The sequence below is a fragment of the Lissotriton helveticus genome, chromosome 6, assembly GCF_964261635.1.
Source record: "Lissotriton helveticus chromosome 6, aLisHel1.1, whole genome shotgun sequence".
NCBI lineage: Eukaryota > Metazoa > Chordata > Amphibia > Caudata > Salamandridae > Lissotriton > Lissotriton helveticus.
In genome coordinates this window covers 1,962,777,858-1,962,800,014 of record NC_136067.1, presented here as the reverse complement: position 1 = coordinate 1,962,800,014, position 22,157 = coordinate 1,962,777,858, and the positions used below count along the sequence as shown (strand labels likewise).

Sequence of the window (22,157 nt, the reverse complement as noted above, 5' to 3'; positions counted from 1 at the left end):
CGGCAGGGAGGTTATGGCTGAAATAAACACGAAGACCACAGAAACCCCTCACTCAACAGGTTCACTGTAACAAGACTCAACTCTAATGCGGTCATAAATTAAGTGCATTGTTTCAATCAGGAAAAAGTAGCCAGCTTGCTACAAGCTTCATGAAAATATGTAATGAGAAGATTGATTTTCTAGACATCACGTTAGTGGCAGAGGAAGGCACACTACATACCACTCTGTTTAGAAAACCTGCAGAAAGGAATTCTTTGTTACAGTATTCTAGTCACCATCCTAGGAGCCTTCGAGACAATTTGCCCTATGGGCAGTTCCTTCGTGTCCGAAGGAACTGCAGCAAAAAAGAAGACTATATGCTGCAATCTGAGATTTTGATGAAACGCCTAATAGAGAGAGGCTATCCGAAACGGCTCACCAAACGATCTAGAAAAAGAGCCTGGTTTTGTCACCGTGAGACACTTCTTGAACCATCAACACGCAATAGCCAATCAGAGGAACGCATGATTTGTGTGACTACTTTTTCGACGAAGAGTAATTCAATTAAGAAGGTCATAAACAAACATTGGAGCCTGGTTGCCAAGGATCTTGAAATAACAAACGTACCGATGCATGCGTTTAAAAAGGCCAGAAATGTTAAAGACTATGTAGTCTCGTCGTTTCTAGAGTGCCCACCTGAACCTACAATAGCCTCTTGCTGGCAACTCCCTCAGATAGTGGGACACTATAGATGTGGGAAATGTAAGGCTTGCCCCTCGACTATTCAATCTAAAGACTTTGTTTTCAAAAACCATCGTCATACGCACAAACACCACACGAACTGCAACACTAAAAATGTGATCTATGGAATAATCTGTCCATGCGATCTCATATATGTAGGTCAGACTCAGCAGTGCGTGAAAGCACGGTTCCTTTCACATTGCAGTAGAATCAGATGCAAGGTACCTGGGGCACCTCTAGTTGAACATTGCACGAAACACAACCATTTGCCGGAATCACTGAAATGGGTAATTTTGGAACACGTCACACTAGGCCCAAGGGGTGGAGATTTACCCAGCATTCTGAATATCAGAGAGCTGAAGTGGATCCATATTTTTAACTCTGTGGCTGAAGGTCTTAATGAATCCGAGAATAGCTTTGCACAAATAGTGAATCTCTAGGTAAATACGTTGAGCTCTTTTCAAGTCAAACAACAGTGAGTTGTAATGTATAACTTTGCTTCAGTAAAACCATGCGAAACTGGTTGAGTCTTCACTATCCTATGAGACAAGTGCACTCTCCCTGTTTTCAAAGTAGCAGTTTCCTAAAGGGAATACTACATAAGAATACGTGATATAATGTTGAAAATCCACTTCTTCAAACATATGTGAATTTTTATATAATTTTGACTACTTGATTCATGGAGTCTTTACTGTCCTATGCGATTTGTGCACTCTTTATTTCCACACTAACAGCTAGATAAATGTGCAATAACTTGATAATACTTGACAAAATGTTTTGTTTTTCTATGTATAGGAATTTGCACATAATTTATCCTCACTATTTACTGTATTGATGAGTTTACACTAACCTGTGAGTTAAGTGCACTCAATACTTGTAAATATGTAATGAATGAAAATGAACCTCAGGATCGACCAGGAATGGAGCGAGTTCGTTTGACCTCTATACCTATTTAAATAATATATTGCATTCAAGTAACATGTGGCCATGTTTTAATAGTGGCACGATAAAATTTAGAAAAATGTACGATTTGTAGTCCTTCAACCCGAGTGCTTTCTAAACTACGATTTCCAAACCAGGGGTAGTCTTTTCTCTACCTCTATGATACGAGCCCCGCCCTCCCATTACTAACTAGGGAGTGTTGCTATCGCGGCGGCAGCTTTGAGAGAGGGTCACCGGAGGCGTAGATGGCACGTTAACAACTGTCTGGCGGTCGAAATATATCATTGAGGACTCCCCGACGGAATCTCGGGCGGATTCTAGACGTCCTAAGGTAATTACTGTTAGCCCCACGTACATTTAGGAATCGCGGTAAAATCACGATCCACCTTTTGAAACCGTGGTTGTTTGTTCTATTGCCCAATAGAAAGCTGTGAATAATACAGAGGATCCAGCCTTTCTTCTTCGATAGCCATCATTTATTGAAGGTACAAGTCAAATTCATTGTCTTCTTTTTATGGTCACGAACCTCAGCGTAATAATAATTGAAAAGGATTTTCTCTTAACTTTTAGGCTTAATCCTTTATTCCTCCAACCTGACAGAAGCCACCATTCTTTAAGGAGAAGCGGTAACTTCCATAAGTAATCCATTATTCTTCCAACTTGACAGAAGCCACCATTTCTCAATGAGAAGCGGTGACTTCCAGAAGTACGATCAATAATAGCAATGTTGTGCTCTTTTTTAAGTGATCACGCATGCAATGAAAATTAATGTACGATTTTGTTTGTCATTTTATGAATAGGGTTTCGTTTACTCTTCACATGACAATGGTTTTGGAATAGAATACACTGGAATAAATAACTCTATGCGGAACCCAATAGGACTGCCAAATTAAACTAGAAAATAGTGGCCAGCCTCATTGGATGTTTTTTCGGAGCCCTTCCTTTGGTACGGACATGCTAAATATAATAAGGTGTTATAATAATGACGCCTATGAAATAATAATCAACCTCTTTTGCTTTGTAGGCTGCTAAACCTACTGATAAAGAAACTTTGTTAGAATTAGCCAAGCCCTGAATTTGTAGAGGCCAATAGGTAAAACTATAATGTGGCATTTTCCAACTTGTGCGTACATGTTTCAATTGGCTTAGATGTCTTTCGCGATCTAAGGCAAGAGATGATCTAACTATCTCCATTTACTCTGCAGTTCTCGTTTGTATTAGCGGATATCAAATAAGCTGTAGAAATAACTCGACTATCTACAGCCACAAATCTTTACTCCGGACCAGATAACCCATCTCGAAGTAGATCCAACTCCTCTCGCCCTTGGCGATAGGTGAGAACTAGTCTTGTACTTAATGTTAGATTTAACAATGTGGGATTTAGACACTGATAGACGACACGGTTTTAATTGTTTACTATGTTCCACCCTCCATTGAAAACATAACTGGATGGGTCGGCTTCTAATTAATTTTTCAATTGTTCCCTAGGAGGTTGCCCGCCCACAACTTCTATGTCCTGATGAAGACCCATTTGTAAGGAAAAGATTCCTACTGTTCTTTCGGGTAGAAACGTAGACGACTACACACCATCGACCAACTCCGGTCCCAATATAGACACTGATCGTTTTAATGGAGTTAGGCTCATTTTGCTTGTATTAATTTGGACTCTCCATGAGCCTCGTGATGTGGCCTTTATCCTAAGGGACCACCTATATGTACTTTTTCGAATAAGAATAAGATTTGTCACTGAATGACTTAGATCACTTTTATCCTATCCCCGACACTTCCTTCACTTCACCCCTCCCTGTTGTGAATGTGGGCACAAACATGTATGAAAAAATGTGTTTATTGTAATATAAGTTCTAATCCATTGAACAGGATATATATGCAAATTTTGAATTAAACTTCTTTTGCATCGAATAGCTTTGCCTTTTTGAAGTAATTTAATATAATGGAATTAACAGGGGTGGGGGAATCCTATCGCCCGACGCCCGAGCCATGTTGTTTTTTGTGACGGGCAAGAAGATTTATTGTCTCCTTAGTCCGAAGGACAAGTAGACATTAAATCACGTAAGTAATACAGGCCCAGAGTACCCACAGCCAATCAGAAAGGCTGGTAGAGAGCCAGAGACCCGTCAGAGGCCTCTGATTGGCTAGCAGTCCATGACTGGGCTCGAGCCTAGCCAGTGATTGGTTGGGTGAGTCACTCAGAAAGTGGTAGCTTGTAGCCAGCCGGCCGCCGCGAAACCTTACATTTCGCTGCCTATATTGAAAATAAGCGCTGCCATAGTGACCTCAAAGAAGGTGTATTTTCTGGTAATCAACTTGCTCTAAAATTAATAGAAACTTACTGCCTGCTGCGATGGAAAGCGTTGAGTGATGCGTCCTTGTGGCTGCAGGAAGGGCGGGCGCATATTTACCTAATCGCTGCTATTGGAGCAGTGCCGTAGCCGTGCTGACTGCACCTTTTAATTGGTTGGCGCAGAGCAGATTCAAACACCCCTTTCGCGCCAGGCATGCTGCAACAAACTTGACGAAAGGAAGGCTGGTGAGACGGTGCCTTTGAGCAGGTCGGTGTGCAGTGCTTCTCCCGGTGTCATGGCGAGTGACTGCAGCACTTAAGAAGAGCAGCTGAGGAGACCGGCAGTGTGTGTGCGCTCTGCATTACTGCCTGGGAGTGCTGGTGTGCAGACTACAAGCATCGCCAGCCCGTGTCCAGCACCTTAGTGTGACATTTCCTCAGCAGTGGGATGTCCTGCCTGTGCGTCACGTCATCAGTGCTTTTCACAGCCGTTCTTTAATTAAGGTATAATAACACGATTAAGAGACTTATGTTGCCTGCGTTGTTTTGATTCTTTGGCTTTCTTCTTTTGTTTGTTCAATTCCTGTAACAGTTCTCTCATGTAACGTAACTGATTTTGTTTCTCTTGCACAGTGCTCTGACACCTTCAGGTAAAGTCCGCGCTTCATAAATATGCATTAAATAAATAACTGTATGTGGGTGCGAGGGTTATCTTTCTCGCCGTATCTGCACTTTCCCTTCCCCTGCCCCCACTGTTTAACTTGGAGGATTCCAGTCCTGCCTCGTCACCCCCCTTATCCACCCCTCTCCTCCGTAATGGAAAATAAGAGAAGCTGTCGGTAGTGACCTGTCACCCTGTGACCTAAAGAACTGAAAAGCAGTAAAACTGACATCACGCACAGCAGTGGTGATTAGCAACACAGCGGCATCCCCGGGGGCTAATTACTGCAAACCAGTCAGTGGAGGCAAAATGTAAAGCTCACAAATGGGCACCAAAGCCTGCACACACCTCAGGGGTTAAACCCAGCATAGAACGGACTAAGATGCATCACAGGGCATAGGTAAGGTGACCAGATGACTCCACACCATGACACAATTTTTCCAGTTCTAGGTTTTGACTTAAAATATCGGTGCATTCTAGGAACTGTAGTACAATTTTAATTGGACTTACACACCTGTTAACTAGGAGAAATAAAAGTAAAACCCATGAATAGAAACGTCGTGTTGAAGTGACATCTGGTCACACTTGACACGAGCTACTTGGGAGCTTTGAGTAAGGGCAGTCGCGTATTAATAGGCTGACTCTGCCCACCATATTTTTAGGAAAGATTATTCAATACTATTTGCCCCTCTGTCCTCTGGTGCCCCATCTCGTGAGCTCTAGTCCTGGTACTTCTATTTCATTCCTGCCAAGGAACAGATGTCTTTTTTCACGAATTAAAGTTCCTTCCCATTATTCCAAGGAAGCAAGCGTCAGTGCTTAATTTGAGGCGGGGTTACAGGCTGGCTCAGATTGGCAAGGCGGGAAATTGGAAATGGGCTGATGGGCCTGTTACAGAGGCCAGTTGGAGGGTCGTTTTAGGGTGGACTAAGCAGTCCAATCAGCCAGGGCAATCATGGTCTCTACTTCAAGTGCACACCTTAAACGGCTGTTATTACAGGGTTTACAAACATAATGAGGCTGACCCACCCCCAGGCGGCTAATTGTCAGAGGCAGAAGATTCTCTTTCTGTCACAGCACGAGGTGTCCCCGCCTCCTGGCTCCCTCCAGGTGCGACAGAGGCCTCAAGGCGCTGCTGATGGGAAGCCATTAGCACTCGCTTTGCAAAGGAAACCGGTTTGGAGGAGTTCTGGAAAGTTAGGGTGGTTGGCGGTTGTTTAGAGCTGGCGTGGGAGCTGAGCTCCTTGGTTTATTTGTGTCCCTCTCCCCACATGGAAAGGACGGGGGTGGTGGAGGGGGGTAGATTTGAGTTCACACTATATAAAACTCTAAAAGTATTTTAACGATTTTGGAATGTGGGACATTTTCCAGGACTGCCCAGGCCTAACTGTGATCCCAATTCAACACTGGTGTCAAGTGGCCCCACCGCACCCATTTTTGGGGATTGTTCTTATTTTTCCTCCTCAGACTTTCACACACAGCAAGTGAGGATAAAACATAAAAAGACAAAGATGAAGAAAACAGTGAACAAGTAAAAACTGTTGGAAAGGACCCTGGAAGAGTGAAATAATGGGGATCCAGAGTGACAGTGGTGAATGAAAGGGGTCAGGGCGTGAGGTGGATTCAAGACCTGGCACCCTTGGTATTCGCCTTGGGCACCCCGACTTGCGATAATGCCCGGCACCGGCTTCTGAACAGCACCTTGGGCCCCTGCACTTATCCTATCACAAATTAAGCACTGGGAAGGGCCTACCGTAGTGATGCTCATTACAAGCAAGAAGTGGTTGGCTGAGTGGGTTGACGTAAACAGGCCCTCTCCCGTAGCTAACCCCATGTGTTACAAGCTTCCGCCTGCTAGCCCGCTCCACTTCCGGTGGCACAGTGGCGCTATTGTTGGGGCTTGGCACACTAGTGCAAACACCCCTACCTCCCTAGACTCGTCCCAAGCCAGGCTGTAGGGAGGACACCCTGACATAAGAACTGCCACAGTCTTTCAAAAGACGGGCTCCAGCTCAAACAGGGACACCTCAGTGGCATTTCTCACACACCCTTCCCATCTCACTCTATGGGTGTGAGGTTTAACATTCGCCGAGCCTAGAGGCGGCTCGCCACCTTGGCAAACCCTGGCAGCTGATTGCCGCTGGAATAAGGTTACATACCATATGGCTATCAGTACCACCAGCGAGTCTAAGCTCCAGTCCTGGCCTCTCATTTAACAGCCCGTTGCATTCTGGAGGCTGGGGGCCAATTTGCATCAATAGTGACCCAATATGCCTAAAGATTACAAGGGTTATAAAAGGGATAATATCACTTGTCAAGTTTTACTTTAGCATTATTGCAAAGCGTATAATTGTTTATTGATTAATAAATCAAAAATATATTAAATGTTCTGTCACCCCTTACAATTGATGTAGGGACGGGAGTAGGTGGGACAAGTAGATTTTACAGAACATGTAGATCCCAGTGGCATTTTGTCCCCTGGCCAAGTAGATTATTATAAAAATTCCACACCCCTGGAATTAATTTGTGAATTTCTTTGTGCTAAGTCTTAGGACCCCTTCCTTTCATTCTAATTGTTACCCAGGTCCTCAATGACTATATTTTGGGTTTAACCCGTTGTTCATAAACACAAACTCATGAAAATATGGGGCAAAAGTAGCAGCAAAACAAGAGTCGTCAATATCCCTGCCCGCCGTCCGTGGAACAGGGCCACGGCCCAGTTGACAGCCTACGAGATGGGACGGAGTTAAAGGTAGAGGCAGATCTTGTAATGTTCATGCTTTTGTCAGTAGGCCAAGCGAGTTTCCTACACACAATGGCAAAATCACACACTTGTAGTCTGTCAAGCCAAAGCCTCTCATCCAGCAGAGCAGCTATGAATCATTGTTTGCAGGGTTTCCTATACTGCTCAGATGATAGAAACGGGTGCACCATAGATGGACTGAGGGGAAGAAGTAGTGCTTTGGATCCGAGGGTGACATTAAGCCCATAAGAGAGAGTGGTCTGAGTTAAGGGTTTTTTAAATAAAAAAAGGGGTGGATTCAAACATGGACAAGGCAGAACACAAGCAATGAGAACAGAACTACGGTAACGAGTTTCATAAAGAGGGAGATTAGAGCTTCATAAACCTAATCACAACCAACTCGTGCCTGTCATGTGCCAGGCACCTCCTGTGCCTATGTACGAGACCTGCAGTCTTCCTTTGTAGCTTGTCAGCGGCCCCAGCATGTAACAGGAGAATGAGTGAGTGTCACTGCAGACAAATGCTGTACTTTCCTGCTAGTTTCATGCACAGTCTATCTGATCGCCAATAAGCAGGGCCACTGCAAGAATGCGATTGTGTGGCCTTTTCCGAATAGGAGTTAGCTGCACTTGACCTGGGAACCTCCATGTATTGTATGATATTAGAGTTGCTGAACACTGAATCTATTACTGCACCCTACGGTTGGGTTCTAGAACAATACAGGCAAACTGTGAATTTTAACCAATACAAGCACTAAAACCCGATCCAACTGCTGTTCCCTCATCTGAAAGAGCTATCAGCATATCAACAGTTTTATTCAAAGCTTATTGTAACCAAGTGAAAGACTTCTGCAACTAAATAAATTTATATTTACCATGAAATCTTCCCAAACACAGAGGATTCTGTGTATCTGTATGCACAGTGATGTGAAAAAGGTAAGCAGTGAGCACGCTCTTACAGTTCTATAGCTTTACATATCAAGGAACATATGACCTTTATTTAGTTATTATCAAGACTAACAGTGGATAAATCTAACCTCATGTAACAAACACAAATTTCACTTTGTCATTATCTCTTAATTTTTTTTAACTGGCCAACATTCAATAACCTAGTGCAAAAAAGTTAATGCAGCCTTTAAATCAATAAAATGCAATATTCCCTTTAACTACATTAGTTTGAAGAAATTAGAAATCCTGCCTATTCAATCTTACAAAACTGCTTAAGCTGGGCACTATTTGAGGAAGTTTTCGTGTGCACATTTATCTTTATGTATTCGATGCCTTTACACCCTGCCACAGCATATGAATGAGGTTGAGTCTGTGATTTCGACTCATCCATTCAAAAATCTAGATTTTTTTTTCAGCCATTAAGTTGGAGATTCAGTGGTGTGTTTTATTTAGATCACTGTTACAATGTTTTTCTCAAACTATTCGTGAATTAAAACAGGAGTTACAGGACATAGTCAAACACCAAGAATGATCATGGAAGTAAATTTGTTTATTTTGTTTAATTGGCAGGCTGTCTGTGAATAAGTACGGATTATCTTCATAGATTTCCTTTTTCAATCTGGAAATAAAACTGATCCTAGTTTAATGATTGAGAGCAATCTGAATAAAAGGTAAATTTTCTTCGGAGAGCCCTAATAAACCTTTAGATTTAGTCAGGACTCATCAAGACTTGGTATTATGGTATTTGACTATGTTCTGTGACTGTTTTAATTCAGGAATGGTTAGAGATAACACACTGAATTTTGTATATAAATTTGGAGCCTGTCCAACTGCGTGACCATGTGTCGATATTGATACTTAGAACATCTTTGATAGGGTGGACATAAGAGTGAAAGGTATGAATTAGTTTGGTCCAACTAAAATAAAGGTGAATGACGTTCAACAATTTATTTAAGATTGTACATGGAAGTTGTAAAAAAATAACAATGTCAACTTACATTTGTAGGTTCTAGGTGAGGCTCACTCAGTTCTGAAGTAAGTAATCCTATAGTGATATGTGTTTTTAAGTCAATACCTATAATTGATTGAGCAACTAGCAGGTTCTAGAGTAACTTGAAATTAAAAGTGGCACGTCAGGTTTTATTCTATCTTTATAAGCTGCATGAAACTAAAGTCAACAGTTCTCTATTTAAGTTAGAGTTGACAGTTCTGACATCCTGCATACAATTAAACAATCTGAGGAAATTGAGTCGGTCTTCTTAGTTGTAATTTGTGTGTGAAATATGGTAGTTATTAGATTATTTTTTAGTGATTACTGTTAGCCAATAAGAAACAATAGTTTATGTATATACTAATGCAATGTGTACTTTAATATATATTTAACTAGCTTACCCGTTGCTGCAATCTCAAAAGAAAGGAAATTCAAGGAAACTCGTTATGAGAACATTAAATTTACATTGTCATTGTTATTGAAACTTATTCATTTTATTTTTGAAAACATTGCTAAGTGTGGCTTAAGCAGTGCGTCCCAGATATGCTTCCAATCTTGATTCTGCTTGCTTGTTCGTTTGAGAAGACTGGGCTTGAGCAGTGCATACTCGATCGGCTTCCAATCTTGATTCTCGTTGCTCGTTCATTTGAGAATTATGGGCTTGAGCAGTTTGTATTCAAACAGCTTCTAATCTTGCTTCCCGTTGCTCGTCTGTTTCTGAAGCTCATAATGCCTTTTTCTTTCGTGCTTCTGATGTAGATTGACCAATCGATTTCTGTTTGGGGGTCATAACTGTCGACGATGCTCTCAAATTCGCTGTCTATTTCAGATTAGGAAAGCCGATTTAAAAAAAAAAAAATTGACAGAAACCTTTGCGGGAGTGTACTCAGCAACTCCCCAAAGTTTCATGGCGATCGGATGAATGGTGTAGTAATGCATAAAGGACAAACAGACAGACAGACATACTTTTGTTTTTATATATATAGATAGCTTACCCGTCGCGCGTTGCTGCGATCTCAGAAGAAAGGAAATTTAAGGAAACTTGTTATGATAACATTCAATTTACATTGTGTCATTTTTATTGAAACGTATTCATTTTAATATGGAAAACATTTTGAACGGTTGTTTTAATTCTGTTTATTTATTCGAGTGCTTGTGGATACACGGTATTTTTAGTTTTTCCGTCTGGTGCGTACACGAATAAAAGGTTTTCCGACGCGTGAGCTGGCCACATACAGTTGTCCATGTGAGAAGCACGGATTCTCCAAATGTAGTCCACACTCTTGCAGCGATTGTCCTTGTGCTTGGTTGATGGTCATTGCAAAAGCGAGTCGCACCGTAAACTGTAAACGTTCAGTATTGGAAAGATTATGAGGGCCCTGGGGATCCGGGGGGCCGATATTTAACAAATTTTTCTTTTTTTTGCCAGACACCTTCGCAGGAGTGTACTCAACAACTTCCCAAAGTTTCATGGCGATCGGATGAATGGTGTAGTAATGCATAAAGGACAAACAGACATACTTTCGTTTTTATATATATATAGATATGCTTTTGACTATAAATATTGTTTTTTCCCCTTTTTGTTTTTTTTTATTTTCGCTTTTGACTAGTTATCTTGTAATGTTGTCTTTTGTTTACTTTCTGTTTTTGTTTGTGAAATTCAATTAATTATCCTCCAATTAGTGAGATTCCCACTTAAGCCCTGAAGATGAGTAAACATGTGAAACACGAGTCGGCTTTGGGATCCTAACATTTTTTCGATTGAGGGATATAAAAGTCGTGCAGAATGTGACAATGTTCACATGATATGTATGAAATTGCGTTAAACATTAAGGGAGTCTTTTGGGGGGAAGAAACTGTTTAAATGTGTGTATCAAACAACTATCATTTTTTCTATTGTATGGTTACACTCTAATACATACATTTGAATGTCTGCAAAAGCTTTAAAAGTACTTAATTGCTTCTTTGTGTTGATGTTGCTACCTTAAGAATCTTGTGATAATTTGTAACTTCTTAGGTTGAGTTGCACAGGGCCAATTGGGTCTGAAAGAATCAATTTTTAAATGTATTGGTTGGTACCCTGCAACCCAGACCTTTGCCCATCCACATGGAGCATAGATGTGGCCTGTGTGTACCTTACTTGTATATGCAGAGGACGCATGCAGAGCACATATGACTAACTATAAAGGGATTTATTTTATATTTGCCTCATTTTAGTAATGCCTACGATAGACGATAGGAAGGAGAACCGAGGATGCCAATGATAATTATAGGGCTCTACTGAGGACATTCCAGGAATCATTTGCAGAGTCAGACTGAAGAGTATTAAAGAAAGGAGACAGAGTTCACCTTTAAAAGCAGGGAGCTTCAACCTGCCATTTCCTTGACCATTGTTCTCAGGAACGCTGCCCTTCTCCCCACAGGTTAACAGGTAGTGATACAGGACAACCTCCCTTGCCTTTGTTCCCTTGTTGTGGGTCTCTCCTGAAAGTAGACTTCATCTCCACTCCACCTTCCTACTAATCCCTAAAGACACAGGCTATGGATGGATGTGTCTAAAAGAAATAAGCAAAAGGAGAAACTACCTGAAAACAGTCTCAGAGTTAAACACTGGAATCCACAAACCCTGTTTCCAAACTTGGTATGAGGATGGGAGAGAAGCCTAAAGTCAGTATGCCAATATTTCTTTTTACTGAACCAAGGGTCTTCACACTAGTAGTAAACGAGAAACTTTAAGTTCAATGAATGGGGTATCTAACGCCAACTTCCCCTATCAGAATGAGGAGAAGTAACTTGTGGAAATTCACCCAGACTGGCAGACAGTGCTGTCTGGAGCCTTCTTCAAGGGAGAGAGCTGAGTGCTCAGGAGAGGCTTTGAAGGTGCCTTTGCACGAAAAGAGGCTACTCTGAAAGAGAAGGGCTGGAACGGAGCTCAGGAAAGACCAATTTCAAGGGCCTTCAGGTTTCCCCCCAGAGTACTGGCAGCTGCATCAACACCTGAGCATGAGGGGGTTTTGAAAATCCTTCACAACCATACAGCGCCCAGAAGCATAAGGGCAATAAATAAATGTTGACCATGTTTAAACTATGAAGAAATGCCAAGAGAAGACCGTCATCAACAGAGGACACAGCACCAACATGAAGTATTCATAACTGCGGCCCAAGGTGAACTTGTTTTGGTGGAATATTTTGTGACAGAGTCTAAGGAACTGCCCAAGTAACAAGATCCTGAGGGCCGCAAGCTCAGCAGCAACAGTGACACCTACTATCAATTGCTGCTGACGCTATTTACCCGAGTTAATGAGTGTTGGCGCTCTCATACCAAAGTGCAACCACGTTTGCTGGGTTTGGGCAAGAGTCTGGACATCTTTGCTTCGTGGGCCAATGAGGCTGTACCCCACCCACAGCAGCACTGCTCCCAGCAATCAGCAAAGACTGCAGGCCAGCCTGCCAACGAAAAGATTGAGCACAGACCGAAAGGTATTGTGCACACAGGCGAGGGAACCTACCTACCAGGAAGTAGATGGGGGGAAAGGCGAACATGTACTGGAAACGGGTAAAGCCGTCATAGAACCACAAAGGACATAACCCTCAGAGATCATTTTTGTCTTATACAAAGAATACCAGTGAGAACTGGCCCACTAAAAACTGCTGTACAGCCGTCCAGGTACCTTTAGTAGTAGTAGTCCTCTCATAATATGCATAGTATTGTGCTGTATGTAAATGTAAAGTATGTTTTTGTAGTACATTGTAAGTTACCTTTCTAGTCTTTGTAGAACTTACTTGCATGATGTTCTATATTCTGTATTCTGTGTTTGATTATACTGTGGATTCCACGCTGTGGCAGTTTACTGGTTGCTGCTGCAGTGGAGGGTCTGCTCTTGCCCTACTTCGCGTCTTGAATAAAGAACTCTATTAACTCTATTTACTTGGCCACTGGAACTCATTTACTACAACTTTTTGGCGACTTGAACTCGAACCCTGCATTTTTAATGCCAAAGTTAAGAGCCAAGAGCGGACTAAATCGAGGTGAATTTTCTTCGGTGTTGTTTTTGTTGGTCTGAGCGCCGAACATCGCCAAAGACGTTTCAAGAGAATTACTACATCCGAAATCTACAACTTCCGGTTCAATACCCGGCAAGACTTCAGAATTAAGGTGACTTTTAAACTTTCATTACTGCCTGGTGTGCTGGCGAAGTTTGATCACTCAGTTATCGTTTTCAACGTACACTTTGCTATTGAGCGATACTAATTCTGTCTCAGTCGGATGCATTCTCTCTTCTTTGCTCACCTACCTCACCCTTCAAGTTCGGCGTTTTTATCGAACTGTGGTGCTCTACCCTCGTCTCTTCCTTTCTGCAGTCTGATGACGTTGTAGAATGTTGTGGGGGAGTTGGTGAATGCCTTGATGACGTCTGACTGCTCATCGAATCAAAATGTTTGAGCACGTCCTTCAGCCTACAGCCCTGTCTACACGACGTAACGTGTCTACGCAACGTCACTACGTTTTGAGAAGCCATTTTGGTTGCTCTGGTAACCAATTCAACTCCAGCACCGCAACCTTCTCCGACGATGCGCACGTCTTTTGCGCATTCAAATTGTGGTCATTTCTAGTCGGCAATATGTAACTTGAATATACGGCGTGGTATGTAATTTTATTATACGGTGTTTCCATATCAGCGTTCTGAGGAAATTCACATCCTACTTTACACACGCTGCTATTTTGGACACGGCAAACATATTTTTTTGGTCAAGTACTTTATTCAAACTTCATGTTTGCTTTGTCAACATAACTGACTGAAAGGGTGTCTTTCTTAAAACGCTTTTGGGACAGGTCACACCTACTGCCTTGTTTTTTTTTTTTTAACATTGAGTACATTTTTCTCTGTTGTCTGCATTATGTCTGACCAGGTCTCTTTACAAAATTGCTCAGTTGTTTTGCCACCTAGTTTTCTCCCAATTCCAGGTCAACCTAGCATATCATGGGAGGATTGGTTTCCCATGTTCGATAATTATTTGGATGCATTGGATGCACAAGAATACTCTGCTAAACGCAAAAAGGCTCTCCTTTTGAGCTCACTGGGTAAAGAAGGTCAGCGTGTTTTTAAATTTTTACCACAGGTTCTTCAAGCTGGTGTGCAAGCTCCTTTGGATGAATATAAGGAAGCTATTTCTCGTTTAGAAGTAAGATATTCTAAGGAAGAAAACCTTGTTATGAATAGGTATAAGTTTTACACTAAGAGTCAAAGAGTGGGTGAGTCTATAGATGATTTTGTGTCAAAACTGCGTGAAATGTCTGTTAAGTGCAAGTTTGGTAATATGACCGACGAGGTGGTCAGAGACCAACTCATAGTCCAGTATAACAATAAGAAAATTCAGAACGTTTGTGGGCAGCAAAGAATCCGAATCTACAGACAGCTATTGAGTTGGCAAAGATTGTGGAACAATCTGAGGGATGCATGAAGGAACTTGAAAAGAGGGTGGTTTCAAGTGATGTTAGTGAAGTATCCTGTTATTCTTCAATGGTATGTCCATAAGAAGATGACCAAGAAGATATTGCCGTTGTTAAGCACAAGAAGTTTTTAAACAAAAAAACAGTTAGTGTCAAAAATCAAAACCCATCTAAACCTGTTAATACTAAGCAATGTTGAAGGTGTAGTAGTTATGGTCACACTTCTGACTCAAAATTTTGTTTTGCTGCTAAACAGGAATGCATGAAGTGTGGCAAGTTAGGGCACTATGCAAGAGTCTGTAGAGGTAAAGTTCGCTCTTCAGTGTCTTATGTGAGTGACATTCCAAGGGTCACTGATGAGGGCAATAAGATCTTGGTTGTGGGGCAGGATGACTGTCTTCATGAGGAAGAGTACAAACGGAAAAACAGACCGAAAGCGTTGTTTACTATTAATGATAAGAATGTCCATTTAATAGTGGACACTGGTTCACGCTATACCATCTTTCCTAACTGTGTTTATGTGGAAGTGTGGGGCATGGGGCCACTTCTCCCAAAGGACATTTCTCCGGGTGGGTACCAGGGAGAACCTTTGGACATTCTGGGTTATTTTGAAGCTAACATCAAGTTCTCTACACGACAAATTCAAGGGAAGGTCTAAGTTTCATTATCTGGTCCTGCCATCCTGGGGTGGGTTCACCAGTATGACCTTTCTATTATTGTCAATCCCCGTGCTGATCCACAAGTAATGATTGTTCAGGACACTGAGTTGTATTCTATTCTTTCTAATTTCAAAACTGTTTTGGTAAGAGCTTAGGCCGTCTCAAAGGCTACTCTCATAAGATTATACTAAGGAAAGATTCAATTCCTGTCCAACACAAAGTAAGACGAATACCTATTGTCATCAGGGATGAGGTAAAACTTCTTCTTGATGACATGTTAACTTCTGGTGTGATTGAACCTGTGGAAGCCTCTCCTTGGGTTTCGCCAATTGTCGTCACGAAAAAAATCGGACGGCAAGCTCCGTTTCTGTGTGGACCCCAGGTCTCTCAACCAATGTGTTGTGGCTGATACCTTTCCTTTGCCCAACATAGCAGAACTTGTCACTACACTCAACGGAGCCAAGTTTTTTTCTAAACTTGATCTTAGAAGTGCGTACCACCAGATTGATTTACATAAAGATTCAAAGAGTTTAACAGCCTTCATCATTCCGTGGGGAACTTATCAATTCACTCGACTCCCGTTTGGTCTTAATTCAGCTGCGAGTGTTTTTCAGCTTTTGGTTTCTAGCATTTTTGAGGGGGTGAGAAATGTTGTTTACTTTCAAGACGACATTCTAATCTATGGTCAAACTGAAGTTCAACATAATTCCACACTCAAAGTTGTATTGGAGAAATTATCCATTGCTGGTCTTACCTTGCGTAAGGATAAATGTTTGTTTGGGGTTTATCAGGTGGATTATTTGGGTTATACTATTAGTCCTTCGGGTATCAAACCCAAGAAAGATTTATGTGAGGCTATCCGTTCTGCTCCTCGACCCGTTGATAAAGATCAATTACATTCCTTTATGGGACTGATCGAATACTATTCGAAGTTTGTCAAAAAAATGTCAGATAAGACTGTTTGTATTAGGTCTTTGCTTAAACGTGGAGTTGGTTTCACTTGGGGAGTCCAACAACAGGAGTGTTTTGACAACATCAAGAAAGAGATATGTGATGCAAAAGTCTTGTCTTCTTTTGATGTCCATAACAAGTCCATAGTCTCAGTGGATGCTAGCGCGAACGGATTGGGGGCTATGCTCTCACAGTTAAAGGGCACATCTGAGGTTACTGTTGCTTTTGCCTCGACGACTCTTACTGAGTCCGAGAAGAACTATTCGGTCATCGAAAGGGAGGAGCTAGCCGGTTCCTGGGCAGTTGAGTATTTCCGGACGTACCTATGGGGCATGAAATTCATTATAAGGACAGATCACAAGCCTCTTATCAAAGTTCTTTCCCTGGGAGGGGCAGGTAAGGGTTCTGCGAGGCTTATGCAACTGGCAGCCAGGCTGCAAGAATTTCAGTACTCACTGGAGTATATTCAAGGATGGCCGAACGTACAGGCGGACTGCCTTTCGAGATTGTCCTTAGACTGGCGTACATTTCATGGTTCGGAAATGTCCTTGGGCATGGATGATGGGGCTGTTGCCTCGGTTGAGGACGCTGTCTTTGTTGGTGAGGGAGTTTTTTCAGCTAGTGATTGGTTGAAGAAAATGGCTATTGACCAGACTCTTCAGGAGGTAGTTAAGCTTATCAAGTTGGGTTATAGGCGTGACAGTTCTGTCTCCATTTCTGTTAGACCTTTCATTAAGGTTTTGGATGAACTTTCAGTAGTGAACAACATCTTACTTAAGGGAGAGAAATTCATACCCCCTTTTGGACTAAGAAACAAATTGTTGGCTTTAGCACATGAAGGTCACTTGGGTCAGACTCTCACTCAACGCCGCATTAAGGATCACTTTTGGTGACCAGGCATCGATTCACAGGTGGTGGAGTGGATTGAGAATTGTCCAATGTGCAGAGAGGGTGAAAAATGTCTGAAAACAGGTCCCAAAACTGTTCCTGATGCTCATATACGGAGTCCTGGTTTACCCTGGCACACTATTTGCCTTGACTTCATTGGCCCAATGGGCGAGTTGAATGAGAGTGACAGATTCGCCATAGTTGTAGTTGATGTTTTTACGAAATGGTTGGTTGTGCATTTCACTAATGACATCACTACATTAAGTACCATCAGGTTTTTAGGGAATCTTTTTAAAGATGAGGGTCTACCTTCAGTCATCATCCCTGACGACGGAACTCAACTTACATCTAGGGACATGCAAATATTTTTAAAGGAATGTGGTATCTCACACCATCGTACGTCCTTATATAATCCCCAGGGTAACGCGATATGTGAAAGAGCCAACAAGGTTGTGAAGGGCATTATTCAAATGTCTTCTAGTAGTGGGTGTATTGTTAGGAAGATGGTCAATGAGATGTTGTGGGCCTACCGCACTACTCCTTTGGCACATGGAGATCAATCTCCTTTTCAATTAATGAGGGGACGTGATCCAGGCTTAAAGTTGTTTCCTTCTTGGATGAGAGATCTCGTCACTTTGCAAACCCAACAGTGTGTTTTAAAGGAAAAACAGGCTGACGTTATTTCTCCTCCTTATGCACCTGATTCTTCTCCCTTTTCTGTGGGGGATTTGGTCAAAGTTAAGTTGGGAAGACTACAAAGGGGTTTGTCAAAATTCAAAGGTCTTTTTAAAGTAAAAAAAGTACTTAATCATTGTGTTATTCTTAACAATGGGGAGTGTTGGAACTTTAGAAGAGTTGCTCTCTATATGAGATTGAAGTCTGCTTCGTCCAATATTGGTTCCTCCTCACTGTCTGAGGGTAGTGGTACCACTGACTTTCCTGATTGTGCGGTTCCTTCTACAAGTGGTTATTTGTTAGCCACTCACACACCTTTGGAGCCTCCAATTCACAATGAACTCAGTAATTCTGGGTGTGTGGATGCTCCTGCTCCTTTACAGAATGCTTCTTCTGTTCGCAATGATTCACTGTGTGCACGTTCTGCTAGGTCTCGTCGACCACCTGTTTATTTGCAAGATTTTGTTTAAGTTTGTTTTTGTTGCTTGTTTTATTTCTTCTTGGAAAAATAGAAAGGGAGAAGATGTGTAGTACATTACCTTTCTAGTCTTTGTAGAACTTACTTGCATGATGTTCTATATTCTGTATTCTGTGTTTGATTATACTGTGGATTCCACGCTGTGGCAGTTTACTAGTTGCTGCTGCAGTGGAGGGTCTGCTCTTGCTCTACTTCTCATCTTGAATAAAGAACTCTATTAACTCTATTTACTTGGCCACTGGAACTCATTTACTACAGTTTTCTTCTAAAAGCACTTGCAAAGCTCTGATTTGATTGTTGTTCAATGGCTTTGGAGTTCTGAGTTCCGAACTCCACTCTACCTCCCCTGAGTAAACCTTGAACTGCTCACATTTGCTACCCTGGGAGTCAAGTGCTAAAGGGATATTCCTTTGTGCTCAGTTTTTGGCTCCAAAGAATGAGCATACCTGAGGAAACCAGTGTTTTGATTATCACAATTTGAGCCAAGTAATCCATGTCTACCATGAGACTTCTGAAAAATAAGTTCTCACATCAACAATACTAGCCAAAACACAATGCACAAAACCAGACCCATTAAACAGTTCAGTTACATCAAACACAGCTGTAGTATGCCATATACATGCTTCAATGAATGACCGATGTAAACAGAACTACATAAACATAGATATAAACATAGACTATCGCTTAACAATTGCCCACAGCCTATTATTGACCTAAGAGTCAACTAGTACAGCCCTCCTGCCTCTTGATCTGACAACAACACCTTACAACCACAGTTCGGGGGATTTCTGATTGCTTCCAATCTAACAGAACTGTTAGGGATCTCTTCATATCAACTGAGGATCCCAGCTCATATCCGATCAGTCCAATGTGTGTAGTCTCAGCATAGAAGTGGAAAAATTGTATACGCAGATGTTAGTGCCATTGGGGTCCAAAAGAAGTCCTAGTCTTAAACTACTTGATGACATGAATGTAGGGATTCCACACATTACACTTTCAATGGCATGTGGGTGCAATATGCCCAGCCTTTCCCATGAGAATAAAGGGCATGGGCATGTGCATGGGAAGTGGTGTCCATTAGTGATATAACCAACCCTTGAATGGCTACGAAATTACTCCAATGCATCAGGGACACTATTGTCCATCCCAGAGTTTTCGTACACATTTCACTACAATTGAGTACCTTTGAAGAATCAGTTAATTAGAGAAGACCCAATAACAGCTGCCAGAAAGCAGTAAATAAACACAACTTTAGCATGGAGTCTCTTGCCTGGTGACACAGGGTCAGCCATTACCTGTCAGTGACATATTAACGCGAGACCTGGCCTCTCTTGTGTGAATGGCGTGCGCAGGGCTTTAAGTGGGTTGGGGCTTGCCTGTGGCTCAGTACCAGCAGTTCTAAAAAGCAGGAGCTGAGGCGCTCCCTATCGGGCTCTCCATTTTTGCTCTTACTTCAAGGTGAAAAAAAAATATTAACTGTACACAGAATCAGCAGAGCATGTCATCAGTTGTTGTCCAGAGTTGGTAAGCCTGGAGGCACAAATACTTATGGGCAATGTTCAACCTAAATAAAGTAAGAACATGCAAGGAGGCCTTAACGCACATATATACCACGACAGTACCAACGGAGCTGGCACGTGCCGGGAATTTTTTTGCAGCTGCTGGAAAGATCTTATGTCAAACTCAAAGTACGAAAAAATAACAGCATAATAACAATCTACATGCCGACTGTCGATGAGAATCTACATCATCATTAGTGACCCTGTGCCACATCCAATGGTCCAGAACAGTGCCATTCTCGTTGAGCAAACAATAAACAAAGCACTTTATGGCCATCAGTGATCTTGCACCAAGCCCGACAAGTTAAGATGAACCAACACTTAGGCACTGACTGACCAACCGATGTCTAGATGTTTTTTTCTCTATTAAATCCCACCGCATTTTCGATGCTTTTTTATTAATCTACTGTTTTAACTATGATAGTAATATGCATTGCTTTTGTAAATGATTTTAGGTAATCATACAATATTCATTCATTCATTAACAGTACCACTCTTCACTGCCTTTGATGTAACTTCGAAGACATTCGTTATAGTTCTTTCACAGCCTCATCATTTCAGAACTGAAGCATTTTCAATATTATATACAACAGCCATATTTTGTATTTATTTATCTTATGCAACTAACATCCAGTGCTGGATAGTTGTAGGTTTAATGTTAGTTGAATTTTATATCTGGATGCAATTACAGAAAAAGCAAAATTCCAGTTGAGCAGAACACTATGCCAATCGCAGACTTTTAGCTTAGGTGTTTTAGTCCACGCCCTTAATTATGTTGGCCATGCTCCTTTGAGAGACCCCCGAGTTTTTACATTCCACTTAAAGCCCTGGACGTGCTGCAAAGGGTCCAGGTCCACCTGTCTGAAAATGATGTGTATATAAGAAGCTCCTACCGTTGACATTAATGTGTGATCTAGTGCCACCTAGATGCCATAGTTCTACTTAATGGCCACTAATATGCATACAAATAGCCCCACTCACCTGTGCCAGTGACAAAGATTAACCTGTGATCTGGCACACCTGTGTCATTTGTGAACACACCGTTTCATGTTTTGTGGTACTTAGGAGAATACACTGAGCACCATCCTTTGCCGGCAAAGGCATGTGTGCCATTAAGACACGTGTTGATGTTCTGCGCATCTCCCATCAATGGTGCGTCTGAGCCCAGGCTCTCGGCACCCTGCATGCGTGTCCTGTGAGTACACAGATCCCGTGTGCAACTGGCTGCATCCCCTGACAGAAGGCTGCTCCCCGTCACGTGGGCAACGCCCCGGCCGCTCCCGTAGCGGTTGGACGCAGCAGCAACCGCCCCGCAGGCGCGAGCCCCTGCACCCGCCCTTACCTTGTACTTGTCGAACCCGGCCAGCTGCTCGGGCGTCACGTACTCGTAGCACGAGGCCATGGTTCCGGTGCGGTGCAAGCAGCGGGCGCGAGACGCACACCGGGCGCGAGGCACAGGCGGCAACCGTCAATGGAAGAGTACTGTCAGTATCGGGGGCCGGCACGAACAGCCGGCGTAAGACGCCCAACACAAGCCCCGCCTACACATCGGTGTGGATGGGCCATGAAAGACAACAGCTAACCCGGTTTTTAAATGTCGTTAATCTCTAGACCACACGCCAATGTTTTGAAGCAAAGGCGCGTCACTAGATGGTCAGTGCCAGCCTGGATACACTGGCATTGACCATCGAGTCAGACAGTAAGTCGTGCTTGACAGTGTGTTCTCTTCTCACGCCCCCTCTTCCTGCTTTAAAGATGGCAGCCGTTCCATGCGTTTGATGGGGCACTGCCCTGACCGTCGACCATTTTATCGTCAGGCAAAGAATAATTCACACTATTCTATTCACTTAGATAACGAAGGCGAGTCAGAGCGGGTTAAACGATCTGACATTTTTATTTACAAACTGATAATTTGGCAGATGGATAGTTACTGTTGGCACAATACAGGATCAGCTTCTTAGCTGCCTTGGTAATGGGGTTGTAGACACACGTCGTTTTATCAGAGACGAGGAAGCCAGCGGAGGTGTTACTTCCGGTTGTCATTTCCTACTATTTGCAGATTGGTGATCGAAGTTCAACTGCGTAGTCTGTTGGGGTGCACAACGTAGATAGGAATTTTCCATCTACGCAGTTTTCTCCTGCTGGGTAGATTAGGCTTCTTTCTAGCTCAAGTCTTGTACGAATGTTTG

General features: G+C 42.4%; 1 protein-coding gene across 1 annotated transcript in view; it reads right to left on the bottom strand.

Moving 5' to 3' along the window:
- SELENOI (selenoprotein I) overlaps positions 1-21,719 on the bottom strand; it is a 281,155-nt gene extending 259,436 nt beyond the window's left edge. Inside the window, exon 1 of the mRNA XM_078649982.1 lies at positions 21,311-21,719. Within this exon, the coding sequence (XP_078506108.1) occupies positions 21,311-21,370 (60 nt within the window). The 5' untranslated portion in view covers positions 21,371-21,719. The remainder of the gene's footprint in view (positions 1-21,310) is intronic.
- Between the last annotated feature and the right edge of the window lie 438 nt (positions 21,720-22,157).